This window comes from Oncorhynchus kisutch, linkage group LG5, assembly GCF_002021735.2.
Source record: "Oncorhynchus kisutch isolate 150728-3 linkage group LG5, Okis_V2, whole genome shotgun sequence".
Taxonomy (NCBI): domain Eukaryota; kingdom Metazoa; phylum Chordata; class Actinopteri; order Salmoniformes; family Salmonidae; genus Oncorhynchus; species Oncorhynchus kisutch.
The window spans coordinates 75,108,060-75,127,922 of NC_034178.2; the positions used below are offsets into that span (position 1 = coordinate 75,108,060).

The 19,863-nt window shown below is 43.1% G+C and overlaps 2 protein-coding genes across 4 annotated transcripts in view; one reads left to right on the forward strand and one right to left on the reverse strand.

The window, feature by feature from the left end:
* atrip (ATR interacting protein) overlaps positions 1-16,235 on the reverse strand; it is a 36,902-nt gene extending 20,667 nt beyond the window's left edge. The window contains exons 1-5 of the mRNA XM_031825811.1: positions 15,541-16,235; positions 7,512-7,588; positions 7,164-7,334; positions 5,930-6,048; positions 792-967 (exon numbers count right to left, since the gene is read on the reverse strand). Coding sequence (XP_031681671.1) covers positions 792-967; positions 5,930-6,048; positions 7,164-7,334; positions 7,512-7,588; positions 15,541-15,853 — 856 coding nt within the window. The 5' untranslated portion in view covers positions 15,854-16,235. The remainder of the gene's footprint in view (positions 1-791; positions 968-5,929; positions 6,049-7,163; positions 7,335-7,511; positions 7,589-15,540) is intronic.
* Positions 15,556-18,457, forward strand: si:dkey-42i9.4 (BTG domain-containing protein). Of its 3 annotated transcripts, none has more exons than XM_020484023.2 (3): positions 15,556-15,840; positions 17,063-17,187; positions 17,812-18,457. In XM_020484023.2, exons 2-3 carry the CDS (start codon positions 17,070-17,072, stop codon positions 18,213-18,215), a joined length of 522 nt encoding a protein of 173 aa, XP_020339612.1. In that variant the 5' UTR covers positions 15,556-15,840; positions 17,063-17,069; the 3' UTR covers positions 18,216-18,457. The 3 variants fall into 3 exon arrangements, with proteins under 3 accessions (XP_020339612.1, XP_031681672.1, XP_020339609.1); XM_031825812.1 differs by lacking the exon at positions 15,556-15,840 and adding an exon at positions 16,605-16,898 and having other exon boundaries at positions 17,059-17,187; XM_020484020.2 differs by lacking the exon at positions 15,556-15,840 and adding an exon at positions 16,613-16,898.
* The last annotated feature ends 1,406 nt before the right edge of the window (positions 18,458-19,863 follow it).

Consider the following 19,863-nt stretch of genomic DNA (forward strand, 5'->3'; position numbering starts at 1 on the left):
ACTAACAATGACTAAATAGCTTGTAGCTAGTTAGCTGGTTAGCTTCTGGAGGTTCTTGAGTGTGTTCTAAAAATAAATAAAAAATAATAGCGATTCCGTATCACATTGGGTGAGGCAGGTTTCCGGAAGGTATAAACAAATTAAAAGTCAAAAGAGATAGAAAGTAAATATGGGTCCGGTGGGCGTTTAGGACGCGGCGATTCAGGCGGTTAGCAGGCCTGTGCTAACAAGCTAACAGTTTGTAGGCCCGGGCTAGACAAGGTAGCAGTTAGCGGACCGGAGCTGGACAAGCTAGCAGTTAGCAGGCCGAATTAGCAAGCAGGGAGATAGCGAGGGCTAGAGAGTTAGCCTTTGGGGGACGTCGCGATGGGGTGAGTCTGTTTATTCCTCTTCATGCGGTGACATCGATAGACCGGTCGTGGGCCCGGGTATTGTAGCTCAGGAGTATGCTACGGTGGTAGCGCAGGCCGGGCTAGCTTCAAGCTAAGTGGGTGGAAACGCTAGCCAGGGGTAATCATCCGGGGTTGCGGTTTAGCTAGATAGCTAGTTGTGAAGATCCAGCGTATTTGGAAGCTTAGGTTTAGCAAAATGTTTTTAAAGGGATAGCTATGTAAAAAAAACGAAAAATAAATGAAAAATAAACGAAATATACAGGGACACGACACGACAGGACGACAGGACGACTTACTGCTACGCCATCAATGTTACATCTCTCCGGAACACAATGGTTTAAAATGGAAGGAGCAGGTAGGAATGTGATAATCCATAGGCGACTAGCCAATCATCCGTACCGTCTCTGAAGTGTCCTGGTCCGGGGGTCTTGCCTGGCGTTGACCTAGAGGGCAGCTGGGCACCAAACGTCTCCTTGGTGATGAAGGCTGTTCCTCCAGGAATGGCTACACAGTGAGGGCTGCTGCTGGCACCACCGGCACTCTGCAGCAGGGCAGTGGGACCAGACAGACCGGGGCTGGAGATGGGGAGGGGGAATGGGGAAAAGACTTCAGACTTAGACACAGCTCGTGACTTTTTCCCCACAGTTTGTTGTGTTACAGCCTGAATTTAAAATAAATTAAATTGAGATTGTGTCAATGGCCCACACCCATGCTTAACAAATCATATAATAAGTTGCATGGACTCACTGTGTGTGAAATAGTGTTTAACATGATTTTTCAATGACTACCTAATTTCTGTACCCAACACATACAATTATGTGTACGGTCCCTAAGTCAAGCAGTGAATTTCAAACACCAATTCAAACCACAAAGACCAGGGAGGTTTTCCAATGCTTCAAAAAGAAGGGCACCTATTGGTAGATGGCTAAAAAAACACAAAAAAACAGACATTAGTGCACTATATAGGGAATAAGGTGCAATTTGGGACATACACCTAAGAGTGTGTTGGATCCGTGAGATGGAGGGAGTGAGAGAGGCCAGGGAAAAGAGGAGAAGAATGGAAGTGAATGTTTACAGCATGTCATGCCTAAGTTTGCTCATCTTGCCAATGAAAAAAATCATTAAAGTAGTTGGCAATATCAGTGGGTTTTGTGATGAATGAACCATCTGATTCAACGATTTGATGGAGCTGAGTTTGCCTTTTTGCCCAAAATGTATTTTAAGATGCTCCAAAGATTTTTACTATAATTCTTTATATTATTCATCTTTGTTTCATAGTGTAGTTTCTTCTTTTTAATTCAGTTTAGTCACGTGATTTCTCAATTTGCAGTACGTTTGCCAAATCGGTTGTGCAGCCAGACTTATGCCATTCCCTCATCCCTCTAAAACATACCATTTTTCAATTCCTTATCAATCCATTGGGATATAATCGTTTTTACAGTCCTTTTCTTAATGGGTTTATGCTTATGCTATTAGTAACTGGGATAAGCAATTTCATTCATGTCTCAAGTGCAACGTCTAGTTGCTCCTCATTACACACCACGGACCAACAAATATTCTTTACATCATCAACATAGGAATCACTACAAAACTTATTTTATGACCTCATACACTATATTAGGCCCAGCCTGACCTCTCATACACTATATTAGGCCCAGCCGGACCTCTTATACACTATATTAGGCCCAGACTGACCTCTCATACACTATATTAGGCCCAGCCGGAACTCTCATACACTATATTAGGCCCAGCCGGACCACTCATACACTATATTAGGCCCAGCCGGACCTCTTATACACTATATTAGGCCCAGCCGGACCTCTTATACACTATATTAGGCCCAGCCGGACCTCTTATACACTATATTAGGCCCAGCCGGACCTCTTATACACTATATTAGGCCCAGCCGGACCTCTTATACACTATATTAGGCCCAGCCGGACCTCTTATACACTATATTAGGCCCAGCCGGACCTCTTATACACTATATTAGGCCCAGCCGGACCTCTTATACACTATATTAGGCCCAGCCGGACCTCTTATACACTATATTAGGCCCAGCCGGACCTCTTATACACTATATTAGGCCCAGCCTGACCTCTTATACACTATATTAGGCCCAGCCTGACCTCTTATACACTATATTAGGCCCAGCCTGACCTCTTATACACTATATTAGGCCCAGCCTGACCTCTTATACACTATATTAGGCCCAGCCTGACCTCTTATACACTATATTAGGCCCAGCCTGACCTCTTATACACTATATTAGGCCCAGCCTGACCTCTTATACACTATATTAGGCCCAGCCTGACCTCTTATACACTATATTAGGCCCAGCCTGACCTCTTATACACTATATTAGGCCCAGCCGGACCTCTTATACACTATATTAGGCCCAGCCGGACCTCTTATACACTATATTAGGCCCAGCCGGACCTCTTATACACTATATTAGGCCCAGCCGGACCTCTTATACACTATATTAGGCCCAGCCTGACCTCTTATACACTATATTAGGCCCAGCCTGACCTCTTATACACTATATTAGGCCCAGCCGGACCTCTTATACACTATATTAGGCCCAGCCGGACCTCTTATACACTATATTAGGCCCAGCCGGACCTCTTATACACTATATTAGGCCCAGCCTGACCTCTTATACACTATATTAGGCCCAGCCTGACCTCTTATACACTATATTAGGCCCAGCCTGACCTCTTATACACTATATTAGGCCCAGCCTGACCTCTTATACACTATATTAGGCCCAGCCTGACCTCTTATACACTATATTAGGCCCAGCCGGACCTCTTATACACTATATTAGGCCCAGCCGGACCTCTTATACACTATATTAGGCCCAGCCGGACCTCTTATACACTATATTAGGCCCAGACTGACCTCTTATACACTATATTAGGCCCAGCCGGACCTCTTATACACTATATTAGGCCCAGCCGGACCTCTTATACACTATATTAGGCCCAGCCTTTGGAACTGTGGTTTTCCTAGATATGGCTACTATATTGTGATCAATACATCTGATGGATCTGGATGCTGCTTTAAAGCTGCTTCTACAGCATTAGTAAAGATGTGATCAATACATGTTGATGATTTCATTCCTGTGCTGTTTGTAACTACCCTGATAGGTTGACTGATAACCTGAACCAGGATGCAGGCACTGGTTACAGTTTGAAGCTTCTTCTTGAGTGAGCAGCTTGATGAAAGCCAGTCAGTATTTAAATCACCCAGAAAATATACTTCTCTGTTGATATCACATTACATTATCAAGCATTTCACACATATTATCCAGATACTGACTGTTAGCACTTGGTGGTCTATAGCAGCTTCCCACCAGAATGGGCTGTAGGTGAGGCAGATGAACCTGTAGCCATATTACTTCAACATTATTTAACATTATCCAGATACTGACTGTTAGCACTTGGTGGTCTATAGCAGCTTCCCACCAGAATGGGCTGTAGGTGAGGCAGATGAACCTGTAGCCATATTACTTCAACAGTATTTAACATGAGATCCTCTCTAAGCTTTACAGGAATGTAGTTCTGAATATAGACAACAGCACCTCCCCCATTGGAATTTCTGTCTTTTCTGTAGATGTTATAACCATGTATTGCTACCACTGTGTCATCAAAGGTATTATCTAAGTGAGTTTCAGAGATAGTCAGAATATGAATGTCATCTGTTACTAGCAAATTATTGACTTCATGAACCTTGTTTCTTAAAGCTACATATGTTTACGTGGGCTATTTTTAGCACTTTTCTGGGGTGCTTGATTGTTTTCATTGCTTTACTGGGAAGAATAGCAGAAGTAGACATGCTCATGTTATTGCAGGGTGAGCTGCACACAGTGGACTTCCTCCTAGGGCACACCACCTCAGTGCTAGCAGTATAACTCTGGTTCATAGGCTCATGATTACTGCAGACAATAGCTGTAGGATCAGAGGCATTCAGGACAGTTAGAGGGACATACATTAGGTTACTTACATTGTGTCTTCCAACACCCCTGGGATAATGTACATTTGCTGAAGCATTATGATGACTCAGTGTCTCAATGGTGGGGATTAACTGAGCTGGGTTTGGGTCATTGGTAAATCATTGTCTCAACGCAGCCTTATAATGCTGTGAAAGGATCCAGGAACCCAAATGATTTGGGTGGATCCCATCCTCCTAAATATATTTGGTATGCTTGTCATCAATAAGGACGAGACTAGTTTTTAAAATTTTTAGATAAACAGAATAGAGCTAAGCACAAGAAAAATCCTACAGGAAACCTTGGGTCAGTCTGCTTTCCACCAGACACTGGGAGATGAATTTACCTTTCAACAGGACAATAACCTAAAACACAAGGCCTAATCTAAACAGGAGTTGTTTAACCAAGACAACATTGAATGTTCCTGAGGGGCCGAGTTACAGTTTGGACTTACATCGGCTAGAAAATCTATGGCAAAGACCTGAAAATGTCAGTCTAGCAACTGTCAACAACCAACTTGACAGAGCTGTGTGCAAGAATAATAAGCAAATATTGTAAAATCCTGCAATCTATCCATTTCCAGCAACCGAAAGCTAAATATTGCCAAATATATAATAATATATAAAGTCAAATGGCGCAGCCAGTCTACAAGGTGGAGCAGTACCGCTCTTACATTATTTGGCGAGAACCCTGATCCACTTTTGTAAAGTCATAACATAACAAAATAAAGACAATAGCTAACCCTCCCAGGTTGGAAAAGGTCTAATGTCTGCCTGAAAATCATTGGTCCGCATACTTTTCCTGTGTGCTCTCTGGTCCAATCATCTCATTACATATCATATACAGAAAGACTGGTCGACCCGAAGAGACAGGTGACAGGTGTGTGTGTTTGGGTACCTGTTTCTGGTGACAGGTGTGTGTGTTTGGGTACCTGTTTCTGGTGACAGGTGTGTGTGTTTGGGTACCTGTTTCTGGTGACAGGTGTGTGTGTTTGGGTACCTGTTTCTGGTGACAGGTGTGTGTGTTTGGGTACCTGTTTCTGGGGACAGGTGTGTGTGTTTGGGTACCTGTTTCTGGTGACAGGTGTGTGTGTTTGGGTACCTGTTTCTGGTGACAGGTGTGTGTGTTTGGGTACCTGTTTCTGGGGACAGGTGTGTGTGTTTGGGTACCTGTTTCTGGGGACAGGTGTGTGTGTTTGGGTACCTGTTTCTGGGGACAGGTGTGTGTGTTTGGGTACCTGTTTCTGGGGACAGATGTGTGTGTTTGGGTACCTGTTTCTGGTGACAGGTGTGTGTGTTTGGGTACCTGTTTCTGGTGACAGGTGTGTGTGTTTGGGTACCTGTTTCTGGGGACAGGTGTGTGTGTTTGGGTACCTGTTTCTGGTGACAGGTGTGTGTGTTTGGGTACCTGTTTCTGGTGACAGGTGTGTGTGTTTGGGTACCTGTTTCTGGGGACAGGTGTGTGTGTTTGGGTACCTGTTTCTGGGGACAGGTGTGTGTGTTTGGGTACCTGTTTCTGGGGACAGGTGTGTGTGTTTGGGTACCTGTTTCTGGGGACAGGTGAAGCCACTGCTTTCCTTCCTTTCTCTGCGTTCTGTAGTTTAGTCTTCATCTCGTTCATCTCAGCCTCTTTGAAGTGCAGCTCAGACAGCAGGGACTGCACCTGCGGACACGTTAGAAGAAACAGATGGACTTTATTGTCCAATTTTACACAGACGTCCAACGGAAACTTGTATTCTGCTTTTTCCCAACCGTAAGACACGCACACAGAGGTTGGATAGGTTGGAGCGTCAAAATACAGCCAGACAAACCAATGGGTTAGATGGTCATCAGAAAACCCAAAGGCACCCTATTCCCTTTATAGTGCACTACATAGGGCTCTAGTTAATAGTATAATGGGGCACTATTTAGGATGCATACAATATCAGCGAGAATGGATGAGAAAGATTTCATGTACACCATAAAGCAGTGGCTCATCACCTTGTGTCAGACAAGTAAAGGATGAGATACCCCTTCACCCGAAACTGACTTCAAGGTGCTGCTAACAGTTTAGCTTCCTCCACTGTAACGGGTGTCAGTGTGATGCTAACAGTTTAGCTTCCTCCACTGTAACGGGTGTCAGTGTGATGCTAACAGTTTAGCGTCCTCACTGTAACGGGTGTCAGTGTGATGCTAACAGTTTAGCTTCCTCCACTGTAACGGGGGTCAGTGTGATGCTAACAGTTTAGCTTCCGCCACTGTAACGGGGGTCAGTGTGATGCTAACAGTTTAGCTTCCTCCACTGTAATGGGGGTCAGTGTGATGCTAACAGTTTAGCTTCCTCCACTGTAACGGGTGTCAGTGTGATGCTAACAGTTTAGCTTCCTCCACTGTAATGGGGGTCAGTGTGATGCTAACAGTTTAGCTTCCTCCACTGTAACGGGTGTCAGTGTGATGCTAACAGTTTAGCTTCCTCCACTGTAACGGGTGTCAGTGTGCAGTGGAGTGAGCTTACATTACATATGGTTTGGGTCGGCATAGGGTTGCAAAATTCCTGTAACTATGCAAAAAAAAAAAGGACCAGGCTTTACAGAAATCCCGGCTGGAGGATTCTAGATGTCCTGCTTATTTCCTCCTGATACCTGATGAATTACAACCAGGATTTCTGGGAAATTGGAGAAAGTTACTGGAATTTGCAACTCTAGTTCGGACTCGACAGGATAGTGTGTAAAAGGTAGTTTCGTAACACATCTGGGTTTGATAGTCGTACAGAATCAAAAACCGACTTGGGACATCTACCTTCTTGGAGAGCTCCTTCTCCTTCTCGCTCTGAGTGTCTCTCTTCTCCCTCTCCAGGAGGAGCTGAGCCTGTCTTTGCGTCTCCTTCTCCTGCTGGGCGACCCTGAGGGAGTCACGCAGCACACTGATCTCTCCGTTCTTCATCAGGATCTCCTCCTCTACCTCCTTTAGCTGGAGAACACCACCACATCACACTGTCATATTCCACACTGTATTATTTTTGATTTTGACTAGCCAAACATGATATTGAGCATGCTGAGATTTCTTAAAAATAAACTAGCAATGTGAATATATGTCACGAGACTTTCCAGGATTTGAGTTTCACAACTCGGGAAATCAGTTTACTACCTTTTTCTGGAGGTCTGCTTGTTGGGCTTCCAGTTGCTTTAAATGCTCCCCGTCAGTCTTAGACTGATGTCTGTTCCCTGCGAAAACAAAAAGGACAAAATATATTCTGTCAGGAATACAAGAACAAAAGGACAATATATATTCTGTCAGGAATGGAAGAACAAGAGGACAATATATATTCTGTCAGGAATGGAAGAACAAGAGGACAATATTTATTTATTTTTACTATTTTCTATATCGTAGAATAATAGTGAAGACATCAAAACTATGAAATGCGAAGGGTCCGATTTCACTATTATTAAAACAAGAGCCAGATAGCAATATAAAGACCCAGTCTATCAAAACAAACTGGAGGCCTCGTAAACTTCAATGTTGGGATGCAAAAATACTAGCAAAATGCATAGCAGAATAAAAAGGGTTTTACCAGGTATTGTTCATCCTGATCAGACAGGTTTTTTACATGGATGATACATTGGAGATAATATACGACAACTACTAGAAATAATAGAACATCATGAAACAACAAGAAGCCAGGGATGGTATTTATAGCAGATTTTGAAAAGGCATTTGATAAAGTAAGACTGGATTTTATTTAGAAATGCCAGTTTTTTTTTTCCATTTCGGTGATTCTCTTAATGTCTCATTGAAGATCTAGAGGTTCAGGTTTACTTTTCTGTACTCTGGACTAAAACCTAATTATGATAACTGCACAATAATACGTATTGGATCTTTAAAAAAAATACAAATTTTACATTACCCTGCAGTTTACCTATAAAATTGGCTGATGGTGAAGTAGACATACTCAGTATTCATATCACAAAATATATAAATAAGCTCTCCACATTGAATTTCAATAGAAAAGTTGTAAAAATAGACAAGATCCGTGTAACCATGGAGAGGTAAATACCTGTCTATTTACGGAAAAATTTCCCAGATTAATTCCTTAGTGAGTTTACTCACTTACTCCAGATAATTAGTTTTTTTAATCATGAGGAAAAAAATATTTAACTTTATCTGGGATCCTAAACCAGACAAAATAAAGCATGCCTATCTATATAATGAATATGAATTGGGTGGGTTGACATGATTAAATCTAAAAGCACCAAGCCTCTCTCTAAAAGCTTCACTTATTCAAAAGTTTGACTTGAACCCTAAATGGTAGATTACTAGATTACTAAGAAAATATCATCTATTGTTTAAAAATGGCCTTTTTGCATGTTTCATTTTCGATGAATTGAAATTATACTTTTTTCAAAGTAGGTCTCTTTTTCAAACAAGCATTGCAGAGCTGGCTACAATTTCAATGTCATTCCCCTGAAAAGATAGAACAAATATTATGTCTGAACTCAAATGTGCTGGTTGATAAAATACCTGTATTTATGGGAAAGATGTTTGAAGGGTATTTTGTTCTTAAATGATATGGTAAATTGGAATGGTAGAGTTATGTCCTTCATGGAGTTATCAGAATTGTACAGGAAGGTCTGCTCAATCCAAGATTACAGCCAATTGATTACAGCAATACCCCAAAAATGGAGGAGGCAGGTGGCAGCGGGAAGAGGCAGGGAACTGGTCTGTCTGCCCAATATAAAGGATCAAAACTGGAGGAGGCAGGTGGCAGCGGGAGGAGGCAGGGAACTGGTCTGTCTGCCCCATATAAAGGATCAATACTGGAGGAGGCAGGTGGCAGTGGGAGGAGGCAGGGAACTGGTCTGTCTGCCCAATATAAAGGATCAAAACTGGAAGAGGCAGGTGGCAGTGGGAGGAGGCAGGGAACTGGTCTGTCTGCCCAATATAAAGGATCAAAACTGGAGGAGGCAGGTGGCAGTGGGAGGAGGCAGGGAACTGGTCTGTCTGCCCAATATAAAGGATCAAAACTGGAGGAGGCAGGTGGCAGTGGGAGGAGGCAGGGAACTGGTCTGTCTGCCCAATATAAAGGATCAAAACTGGAGGAGGCAGGTGGCAGTGGGAGGAGGCAGGGAACTGGTCTGTCTGCCCAATATAAAGGATCAAAACTGGAGGAGGCAGGTGGCAGTGGGAGGAGGCAGGGAACTGGTCTGTCTGCCCAATATAAAGGATCAAAACTGGAGGAGGCAGGTGGCAGTGGGAGGAGGCAGGGAACTGGTCTGTCTGCCCAATATAAAGGATCAAAACTGGAGGAGGCAGGTGGCAGCGGGAGGAGGTAGGGAACTGGTCTGTCTGCCCAATATAAAGGATCAAAACTGGAGGAGGCAGGTGGCAGTGGGAGGAGGTAGGGAACTGGTCTGTCTGCCCAATATAAAGGATCAAAACTGGAGGAGGCAGGTGGCAGTGGGAGGAGGCAGGGAACTGGTCTGTCTGCCCAATATAAAGGATCAATACTGGAGGAGGGTGGCAGTGGGAGGAGGCAGGGAACTGGTCTGTCTGCCCAATATAAAGGATCAAAACTGGAAGAGGCAGGTGGCAGTGGGAGGAGGCAGGGAACTGGTCTGTCTGCCCAATATAAAGGATCAAAACTGGAGGAGGCAGGTGGCAGTGGGAGGAGGCAGGGAACTGGTCTGTCTGCCCAATATAAAGGATCAAAACTGGAGGAGGCAGGTGGCAGTGGGAGGAGGCAGGGAACTGGTCTGTCTGCCCAATATAAAGGATCACAACTGGAGGAGGCAGGTGGCAGTGGGAGGAGGCAGGGAACTGGTCTGTCTGCCCAATATAAAGGATCAATACTGGAGGAGGCAGGTGGCAGTGGGAGGAGGCAGGGAACTGGTCTGTCTGCCCAATATAAAGGATCAAAACTGGAGGAGGCAGGTGGCAGTGGGAGGAGGCAGGGAACTGGTCTGTCTGCCCAATATAAAGGATCAAAACTGGAGGAGGCAGGTGGCAGTGGGAGGAGGTAGGGAACTGGTCTGTCTGCCCAATATAAAGGATCACAACTGGAGGAGGCAGGTGGCAGTGGGAGGAGGTAGGGAACTGGTCTGTCTGCCCAATATAAAGGATCAAAACTGGAGGAGGCAGGTGGCAGTGGGAGGAGGTAGGGAACTGGTCTGTCTGCCCAATATAAAGGATCAAAACTGGCAGAGGAATAAAAATAGCATAAATAGGAAAGTATCAGAGTTTCATTTGAGGACCAGGATGTTGACAACTGTGCCATACAGATTGCAAAATAAGAGATTTCCGATGTACGAGTTGATATATAAAACAATGCAAGATTCAAGACCTCGTACTTTTCAGCTAAAATTATTATAAAGAATTCTTGCCAGCAACAAAATGTTGAATATTTGGGGCATAATATCATCGAAGCCCTGCAGATTTTGTTGTGAGGATACAGAATCAATAGACCATTTATTTTGGTATTGCCCTCAGGTAGCCTGTTTCTGGTCTCAGATTCAGGAATGGTTGAAAAATGCATAGCATTGATCTAAAATTGACCCTAGAAATAGTACTGTTAGGAGGTCTGGAGAGACCTGGTCATTCAGTTTCTAATATACTAATACTCTTAGTAAAAGTATTTATCTTCAACTCGCAATCTGTGGATTCTATTCGATTAGATAGATTGAAATTGTACGTTAAACTTCACAGCATAGGTGAAAGATATATGTTGCGTAGAAATCCGAAGAGGGTGGCCAGCAGAGAGAGGTGGGTTAGGCAGAGGGAATCTGAGGGTTGGGATGTGGAATTGGAGTGGGAGTGGAGTTGTTGTGCGGGAGATAGAATGTTGTTTCAGGTTCATATTCTTTCGGCCTGGTGGGAGATCTGTCAACGTGCCCTTGAGCAAGGCATTGACTCTGAATGCTAAATACCAAACCTTTGGCAGCCATACCATTCTAAAGACCTTTATTCTACCTGTAAAATGTATGGGAAGATAATTTAAATGAATTAGATCTGCGTTCATATTGTTGAGTAATGGAATAAGATTATATATAAAAATCTTATTCCATTACTGAACAATTTGAATAATCTTCCCATAAATTTTACAGGTACAATATAGGTCTTTAGAATGGTATGGCTGCCAAAGGTTTGGTATTTATTTTCGGTAATACCAATTAACCCACCGAAGACATTCTTTTAAAAAAGTATACTTGATTGAATATCCGAAACAATATACAATATACATGCAGTGAAGCCGCAACTACACCACACCAGTCATCCAACAGACACCCATTCAGAGTGACACACAGAAGCATCCAGAGTCAATGCCCTGCTCATGAAATAACATATGGAATCATGTAGTAACCCCAAAAATATTTATTTTAGATTCTTCAAAGTAGTTACCGTTTGCCTTGATGACAGCTTTAAACACGCTTGGCTTTCTCTCAACCAGCTTCACCTGGAATGTTTTTCCAACAGTCTTGAAGGAGTTCCCACATATGCTGAGCACTTGTTGGCTGCTTTTCCTTGTGGTCCGACTCATCCCAAACCATCTCAATTTGGTTGAGGTCGGGTGATTGTGGAGGCCAGATCATCTGATGCAGCACTCCATCACTCTCCTTCTTGGTCAAATAGCCCGTACACTGCCTGGAGGTGTGTTGGGTCATAGTCCCACTAAGCGCCAACAAGATGGGATGGCGTATCGCTGCTGAATGTTGTGGTAGCCATGCTGCTAAAGTGTTCCTTGAATTCTAAATAAATCACAGACAGTGTCACCAGCAAAGCACTCCCACACCATCACACCACCTCCTCCATGCTTCACAGTGGGAACCACACATGCGGAGATCATCCATTCACTCACACTGTTTCACAAAGTCAAGGCGGTTGGAACCAAAAATCTCCAATTTGGACTCATCAGACCAAAGGACAAATTTCCACCGGACTACTGTCCATTGCTCGTGTTTCTTGGCCCAAACAAGTCTCTTCTTCTTACTGGTGTCCTTTAGTAGTGGTTTCTTTGCAGCAATTCGACCACGAAGGCCTGATTCACGCAGTCTCCTCTGAACAGTTGATGTTGACATGTGTCGGTTACTTGAACTCTAATGTGGACTTGGTATTTTATCAAATAGGGTTATCTTCTGTATGCCCCCCACCTTGTCACAAGACAACTGATTGGCTCAAACACTATAAGAAGGAAAGAAATTTCACAAATAAACTTTTAAGGCGGCACACCTAGGGTTGCAAAGGGCTGGGAAACTTTCCGGAAATGTTCCATGGGAAGTTAAGCCTGGGAATTCTGCTGAAATTCATCAAAAAAAGTTAGTTTATAACAGTGAACCTTTTTTTGTGGGATACACATAAGGCAATTCTAGCTCTTGTGGCATATTTTGGTTAAACTATCCTCAATTCAATGGAATTGCAACCCTCTGCATGCACAGTGCATTCTTCCATCACATGTACAGCTGATCCTCAAGATCTTGCACACTAACCAGATGTTATTGAGCCCACACTACTACACTGTCTGAGCCAAGGGCTACATGCCACAGGTACTATCTGATGTGTGGAGACTTTTCACTGCAGCTAAGGTAGAAGCAAAAGCAGTGTACATTTGCAAATACTGTGCCAAATCATGTGAAGAATGCAACAAAGACGCAGAATCATCTGGCCAAGTGCATAGGGTAGCCTAGTGGTTAGAGCGTTGGACTAGTAACCGGAAGGTTACGAGCTGACAAGGTACAAATCTGTCGTTCTGCCCCTGAACAGGCAGTTAACCCACTGTTCCTAGGCCGTCATTGAAAATAAGAATTAGTTCTTAACTGACTTGCCTGGTTAGATAAATGTAAGAATACATTTAAAATTTTAAATAAATAAAGTTCCCTCAACGCTCACAATAAGCAACCTCTGACAAAAGTCCCTCTACTTATATTCAAGGTGAAAATGATGAATCAGACACCTTATCGATAGGAACAGCTCATGGTCAAGTTTTTTGGACTCGATGGAGGAATATAGTCAGAGAAATGCTGATGATTGTCTTGCTCGACCTGTGTATGCAACTGGTTCACCTCTGGTGCTAACAGGCAATGTGTATTGGAAGAGATTTCTGAATGTTCTTCGCCCAGCATGCATCCCTCCAAGACATGCTTTATCTACTAATTTGGTCTCTGTCTCTTCATTGCAGATGAGCTGAAGGCAGTCATCAATGACCTTGGACCACAGAAGGTATTTGCACTGGTGACAGACAATGCTGTGAACATGAAGGCTGCTTGGTCTCAAGTGGAGGAGTCCTACCCTCACATCACACCCATTGGCTGTGCTGCTCATGCATTGAATCTGTTCCTCAAGGTCATCATGGCACTGAAAACATTGGATACACTCTACAAGAGAGCCAAGGAAATGGTTAGGTATGTGAAGGTTCATCAAGTTGTAGCAGCAATCTACCTCACCAAGCAAAGTGAGAAGAATAAGAGCACCACATTGAAGCTGCCCAGCAACACCCGTCGGGGTGGTGTTATCATGTTTGACAGTTCCCTGGAGGGGAAGGAGTCTCTCCAAGAAATGGCCACATCACAGTCTGCTTACATGGACAGCCCCATCAAGAGGATCCTCCTGGATGATGTATTTTGGGAGAGAGTGGTAAGCAGCCTGAAACCTATAGCAGTAGCCATTGCAAGGATTGAGGGAGTCAATGCCATCCTGTCTGATGTTCAGACTCTGCTTGCAGATGTAAGAGAAGAAATCCGAACTGCCCTGCCCACGTCACTGTTGCTCCAAGCAGAGGAAACTGCAGTTCTGAAATACATCAAAAAGCGTGTAGACTTCTGCCTGAAGCCCAAACATGCCGCAGCGTACATGTTGGACGCCAAGTACGCTGGCAAGAGCATCCTGTCTGGTGCAGAGATCAACAAGGCCTACAGTGTCATCACTACCATGTCTCGCCACCTTGGCCTGGATGAGGGCAAGGTTCTTGGCAGTCTGGCGAAGTACACTTCCAAGCAAGGGCTTTGGGATGGAGATGCAATATGGCAGTCTTGCCAACATATCTCATCAGCCACCTGGTGGAAGGGACTTTGTGGATCTGAGGCTCTTTCCCCTGTTGCCTCCATCATCGTGCAAATCCCACCAACATCAGCCGCCTCAGAGCGCAACTGGTCCTTGTTTGGGAACACACACACCAAAGGACGCAACAGGCTGACCAATACAAGGGTTGAAAAATTGGTGGCCATCCGGGCAAATATGAGGCTTTTTGAGCCTGGCAATGAGCCATCCTCAACAAGGTTGGAAAGTGACAGTGAAAATGAGGCCTCAAAGGCTGATGTTCAAGAGGTGGACATTGAGGAGGTCCAGGGAGAAGACATGGAAGCCTGAGAGGAAGACAACCATAGCTTTAGTTTCTAGACTATCATTTTACAGATGTATGTTGAAAATGTTTTGGGGAGATGCGATGGATCATTGGGGATCATTCAATATTCCCTTCCTTTTGTTATTCAGTGAAATCATCCCATGTTTAGAGTCAACTCATTTAATTAAAGTTCAATTTGTAACTAAATTGTTTTAAAATGTTCTATTGGAAGGATTTAATCATTTGATAATATGTCTACGTATGATGAGGTAAAAAGGTTTCTCTCTCCATATGATATGGTAAATAATTCCAATGCAAAAAGCATATTTAAATTATATTCATATCAATTTGCATATATTTATATTAATTTGCATGTTTATATTATTTTGCATATGTTTACGTTAATTCCCATATAGTCCTGGTAATTCCCACAAAAAGTTTCTACCTTTGAATATTCCCCAAAATGTGCAACCCTAGGCACATCATGAAGGCGGTTGAGAGAATGCCAAGAGTGTGCAAAGCTGTCATCAAGGCAAAGGGTGGCTACTTTAAATATCTCAAAATATAAAATATATTTTGATTTGTTTAACACTATTTCGGTTACTACATTATTCTATATGTGTTATTTCATAGTTTTGATGTCTTTACTATTATTCTACAACGTAGAAAATGTTAAAAAAAATATATATATGGAAATGCCTAGAATGTGTAGGTTTTTCTAAATCTTTTGACCGGTAACGTTAGTGTATATTCTGTCAGGAATGGAAGAACAAGAGGCCAATATATATTATGTCAGGCATAGTTAAGTGCTTTAGGCCACAGACAGTACATTTATTTCATTAGTCTTACCGAAAGTGTCTTTACATGGTAACTCGGGGATCTCTCTGTCTCTCATGGAGGTACTCCTAGCCAGACCAGAGGGTTGTTGTCTACTCCCCGAATACGGCTTCGTCGACTCCCCTGGTCGAGGACCAATGGGTCCCATCCCCGTCCCTTTGGAGCTTGGCCCTGGTCCTGCTAGATCCCCGTTGACGGCCTGCGATGCTATAATATCAATCTCTTCCAGATCATCCTGGGTAAAGTCATCGTCACCTCCGAAGGGGTCGTTACATGGAGCCGCAGGGCTCACCACCTTGAGGCGCTTGCGGGGTGGGTACGCCATGTTACCGGGCCAGGGGTCCGACTACTTTTTTTGCCACTAAAATTACTAGAATACGTGTAGCTTGGATAGCCAAGTATAAACTTTTTAGCTAGCTAGCGAACTTTGGCAAGCTAACTAGCGCCAGTCAATGTGGGTCAGGGAACTCAACCATTCAACCTGAACCTCTCCGGTATTGCGGTTCAAAGCAAGCCTCTGGCTAGTTATTTGTCGCACGTCTCACAATTTAGAAGGCATTCCTAAAAATAAAATAAAAAGTTCACAAAAAATAACTGCAGGCTAACTCAGTTAGCAAGCTATCATCAAACCATCTTTCAATCGTTTTACAGAATGAGCTAATCACAACGCTGCTTATTCACGACCTCAACATAAACAGCGATCCTATTGGTCTAGAAAGCGCTCCGTGATAAAAAAAACTGTATGGATCGCCAAAAGGGACAAATAACAACGCCGAGTTTTGCCATCTCTCTCTCTCTCTTTCTCTCACTCTTATCTTATCCTTCTCTCTCGGCGCAGACAAAAAATCTCCACACAAAAAAAAGGACAGAGACAGACTTTAAAAAAATTGATTCCCAAGAGATTGTTTACGCAACATTTAATCTCAGTGAATTAATTCAATCAATGGCACATTGTGTCAGTAGTACATATCAGATCATAAAATAAAGACATTGAAATACTTTTTTATTTTATGGATATTTGCGGTGATATCATTATGGCATAATTCTGTGTAACATTTAGTGAACAAAGTTCAACTACATTCTCTCCACTACCACAAAAAGGAGAGAGTGAAATCTGTATGACGTCATAGGTGATGTGTGACAGGATTGGTTGCCTGGGGTTTTGTGGGTACTCCAGAATGTTTAACCAGCTGAGCAGAAAAAAGAAGCAGTGTTGTGAGCGCCAAAGATTACACTGAAATACGTTGTTTTTTCTCCTCCCCCCCACCACACGTAATCTACATTTTCCCCCTTTTCAAAATCTCCTAGTCATATTTGCAAGGAGAAGAAGCGATACAGTAACTTTTTTTTCCTTCCTGATTGTAGACCAGGTTTGTATTATTTTTCTTCTCGTGTCATTTATGTTAATAATTGCAACAAAGAGAGATGGTGTCGGGTCGTTATAACATTGTTATTACCTAGGTTGTTATTTTCGTTACAATCTTATAGTTTGGTTGTGAACTAATGTTCTCCGTTTGTTTACTCTATGAGACAGATATAAAATGAAAACTGAGGTATCCACAGCAGCGAATTTCATCTCCAGATTACTGAAAACAACTGGACTGCTATCCGAGGAGCAACTTCAGCATTTCAGCTATTCCCTCGAAAAATCTCTGGGAGGTAAAATTAATGGGGAATATGACTGTTCATGCGTAGGGTAGCCTATACAAATCACCAGACAAGTATGCATTCCAACACGGTCAGTAACATTTAAAATAATATTTTTTAAGCAGATCAAGTAGAAGTTTAGGGCTACAGGCTATGAATGAACATTAGACTGTCACTAAGCTAGCTACCTGTAGGACAGAAAACATAGACACCAGGATAGGACATAATAATCATTGTGTGGATTGTTTTGCTTTGTAATTGCTGCTGGTATTCTTGCTATTAAAATCTTCAATGGTGATTGATGTCTGATTAGCAGAAGTGTCTCTCTCACACACACACACACACACAATGACAAAACATGAAGGACAGAGAGAAAAAATGGCTGTTTTGACTGCCCAATCCTTTTCTACATCACACGGCAGGGTAGCCTAGTTGGACTAGTAACCAGAAGGTTGCAAGTTCAAACCCCCGAGCTGACAAGGTACAAATCTGTCGTTCTGCGCCTGAACAGGCAGTTAACCCACTGTTCCTAGGCCATCATTGAAAATAAGAATTTGTTCTTAACTGACTTGCCTAGTAAAATAAAGGTAAAAAAAAAAAAGAATCCTGACATGACTTTGTTGTTTATTTTTGCAGAGCACTACAAACACCACTGGTTCCCTAACGCTCCCTGCCGGGGCTCAGCTTACAGATGCATCAGAATCAACGAGAACCACAAGATGGACCCAGTCATCGGTGAAGCCGCCGGCACCATCGGACTGACCAGAGAACAGCTCTTCACCCTTCTGCCCAGTGAGCTTACCATGTGGGTGGATCCATACGAGGTGTCATACCGGATAGGAGAGGACGGCTCCATCTGCGTTCTCTATGAATCTGAGCCATCGTCATCGTCAACACAGCCTGAAACAGCCTCTATCCAGAGTCAAGGGGACAGCAACAACAGAGCCAGTTCAGGCAGCTGCAAAGGTGAACTGAGAGTGGGGATGGGGAGGTCCAAAAAGCCCAAGTCCTTCACCACAATAAGGATTTCCAGCAGCTAAATGTTTACCTGCCCCATCCACCTGGACACTTGGACATAGGTCAGACACACATATTGGTTAGAATAATTGTTAATTTCTTTCTTTTTTAATATAAAAATATGTTTAGTACTCTGATTATCAACTTGTTCACCTTTATGGATACTACACTACTATTTTAAGATTATTGACAGAAAATAAATTTTAGTGTATGGTCTTGATGTTGCTAATTTATATACGGTATATTAAAACACACGGCATTTGAATGCAATGTCATAAGGCTAATGATTTCATCAAACATATGATTGGATTATGTCTGCATCCCAAAGGGTCAACTGTGCGACATTGAAAAGGGAGGGTCGGGGGGAGGCACAGAAAGCAATGCTTCAAAATATAAACCATAAAGATGAAAAAACATTGTTTGATATAATGATAATACAGGACACAGGAAATGCCTTTATGTCACTGGTTCCCAACCAGGGGTACTAGGACGATCCACAGAGGGTACTTGAGAAGATTAATGAGACCACAGTTACTGGTTAAAATGTACATGAGGGGGTACATCAGGGGTACTCCGGGCAGAGCCAACTTCAGTTGGTTGGACCGTAACAGCCAGATTCAAGTTGATTGAACCGTAACAGACAACTTCAGTTGGTAGAACCGCAACAGCCAACTTCAGTTGGTAGAACCGTAACAGCCAAATTCAGTTGGTAGAACCGTAACAGCCAAATTCAGTTGGTAGAACCGTAACAGCCAAATTCAGTTGGGGGAACCGTAACAGACAACTTCAGTTGGTGGGACCGTAACAGACAACTTCAGTTGGTTGGACCGTAACAGACAACTTCAGTTGGTAGAACCGTAACAGCCAAATTCAATTGGGGGAACCGTAACAGACAACTTCAGTTGATGGAACCGTAACAGACAACTTCAGTTGGTAGAACCGTATTCGAAAAAGGTTGAGACCTACTGCCTTATGTTACGTTGATATTTGACATATTTAGAACTTTCAAGTTGAGGTAAAACCCTCTAAAAAGGTTGTTTTGAAATATATTTGAACAAAGTTAGAAAAAACGTTATTCCACAGCCTAACTTAAATAATTAGAATAAGTAAATAAACTAAATCACTGTAAAGTGTAATCTAAATAAGAACATAAAGTCATGAGATCTCCATTTCGCAGTAGAATGGCCTTACTGAAGAACAGTGGCACCGTCATATGATGCCACCTTTCCAACAAGTCAGTTCATCAAATTTCTGCCCTGCTAGAGCTGGCTCGGTCAACTGTAAGTGCTGTTATTGTGAAATGGAAATGTCTATGAGTAACCATGGCTCAGCCGCAAAGTGGTAGGCTACACAAGCTCACAGAACAGGACTGCCCAGTGCTGAAGCGTGAAGAGGGTCAAAATGATCTGTCCTTGGTTGCAACACTCACTACCAAGTTCCAAACAGCCTCTGGAAGCAACACCAGCACAATAACGGTTTGTCGGCTGCAGTGGTGTAAAGCTCGCCACCATTGGACTCTGGAACAGTGGAAACGTGTTCTCTGGAGTGATGAATCACGCTTCACCATCTGGCAGTCCAACGGACTAATCTGGGTTTGGCGGATGCCTGGAGATCGCTATCTGCACGAATGCATAGTGCCAACTGTAAAGTTTGGCGGAGAAGGAATAATGG

Bases quoted from the DNA above. Each gene is read 5' to 3' on its own strand.
- si:dkey-42i9.4 (XM_020484023.2), top strand. From the start codon at position 17,070: ATGAAAACTGAGGTATCCACAGCAGCGAATTTCATCTCCAGATTACTG. The intron at 17,188-17,811 runs GTAAAATTAATG...TTATTTTTGCAG, and splicing joins CCTCGAAAAATCTCTGGGAG to AGCACTACAAACACCACTGG.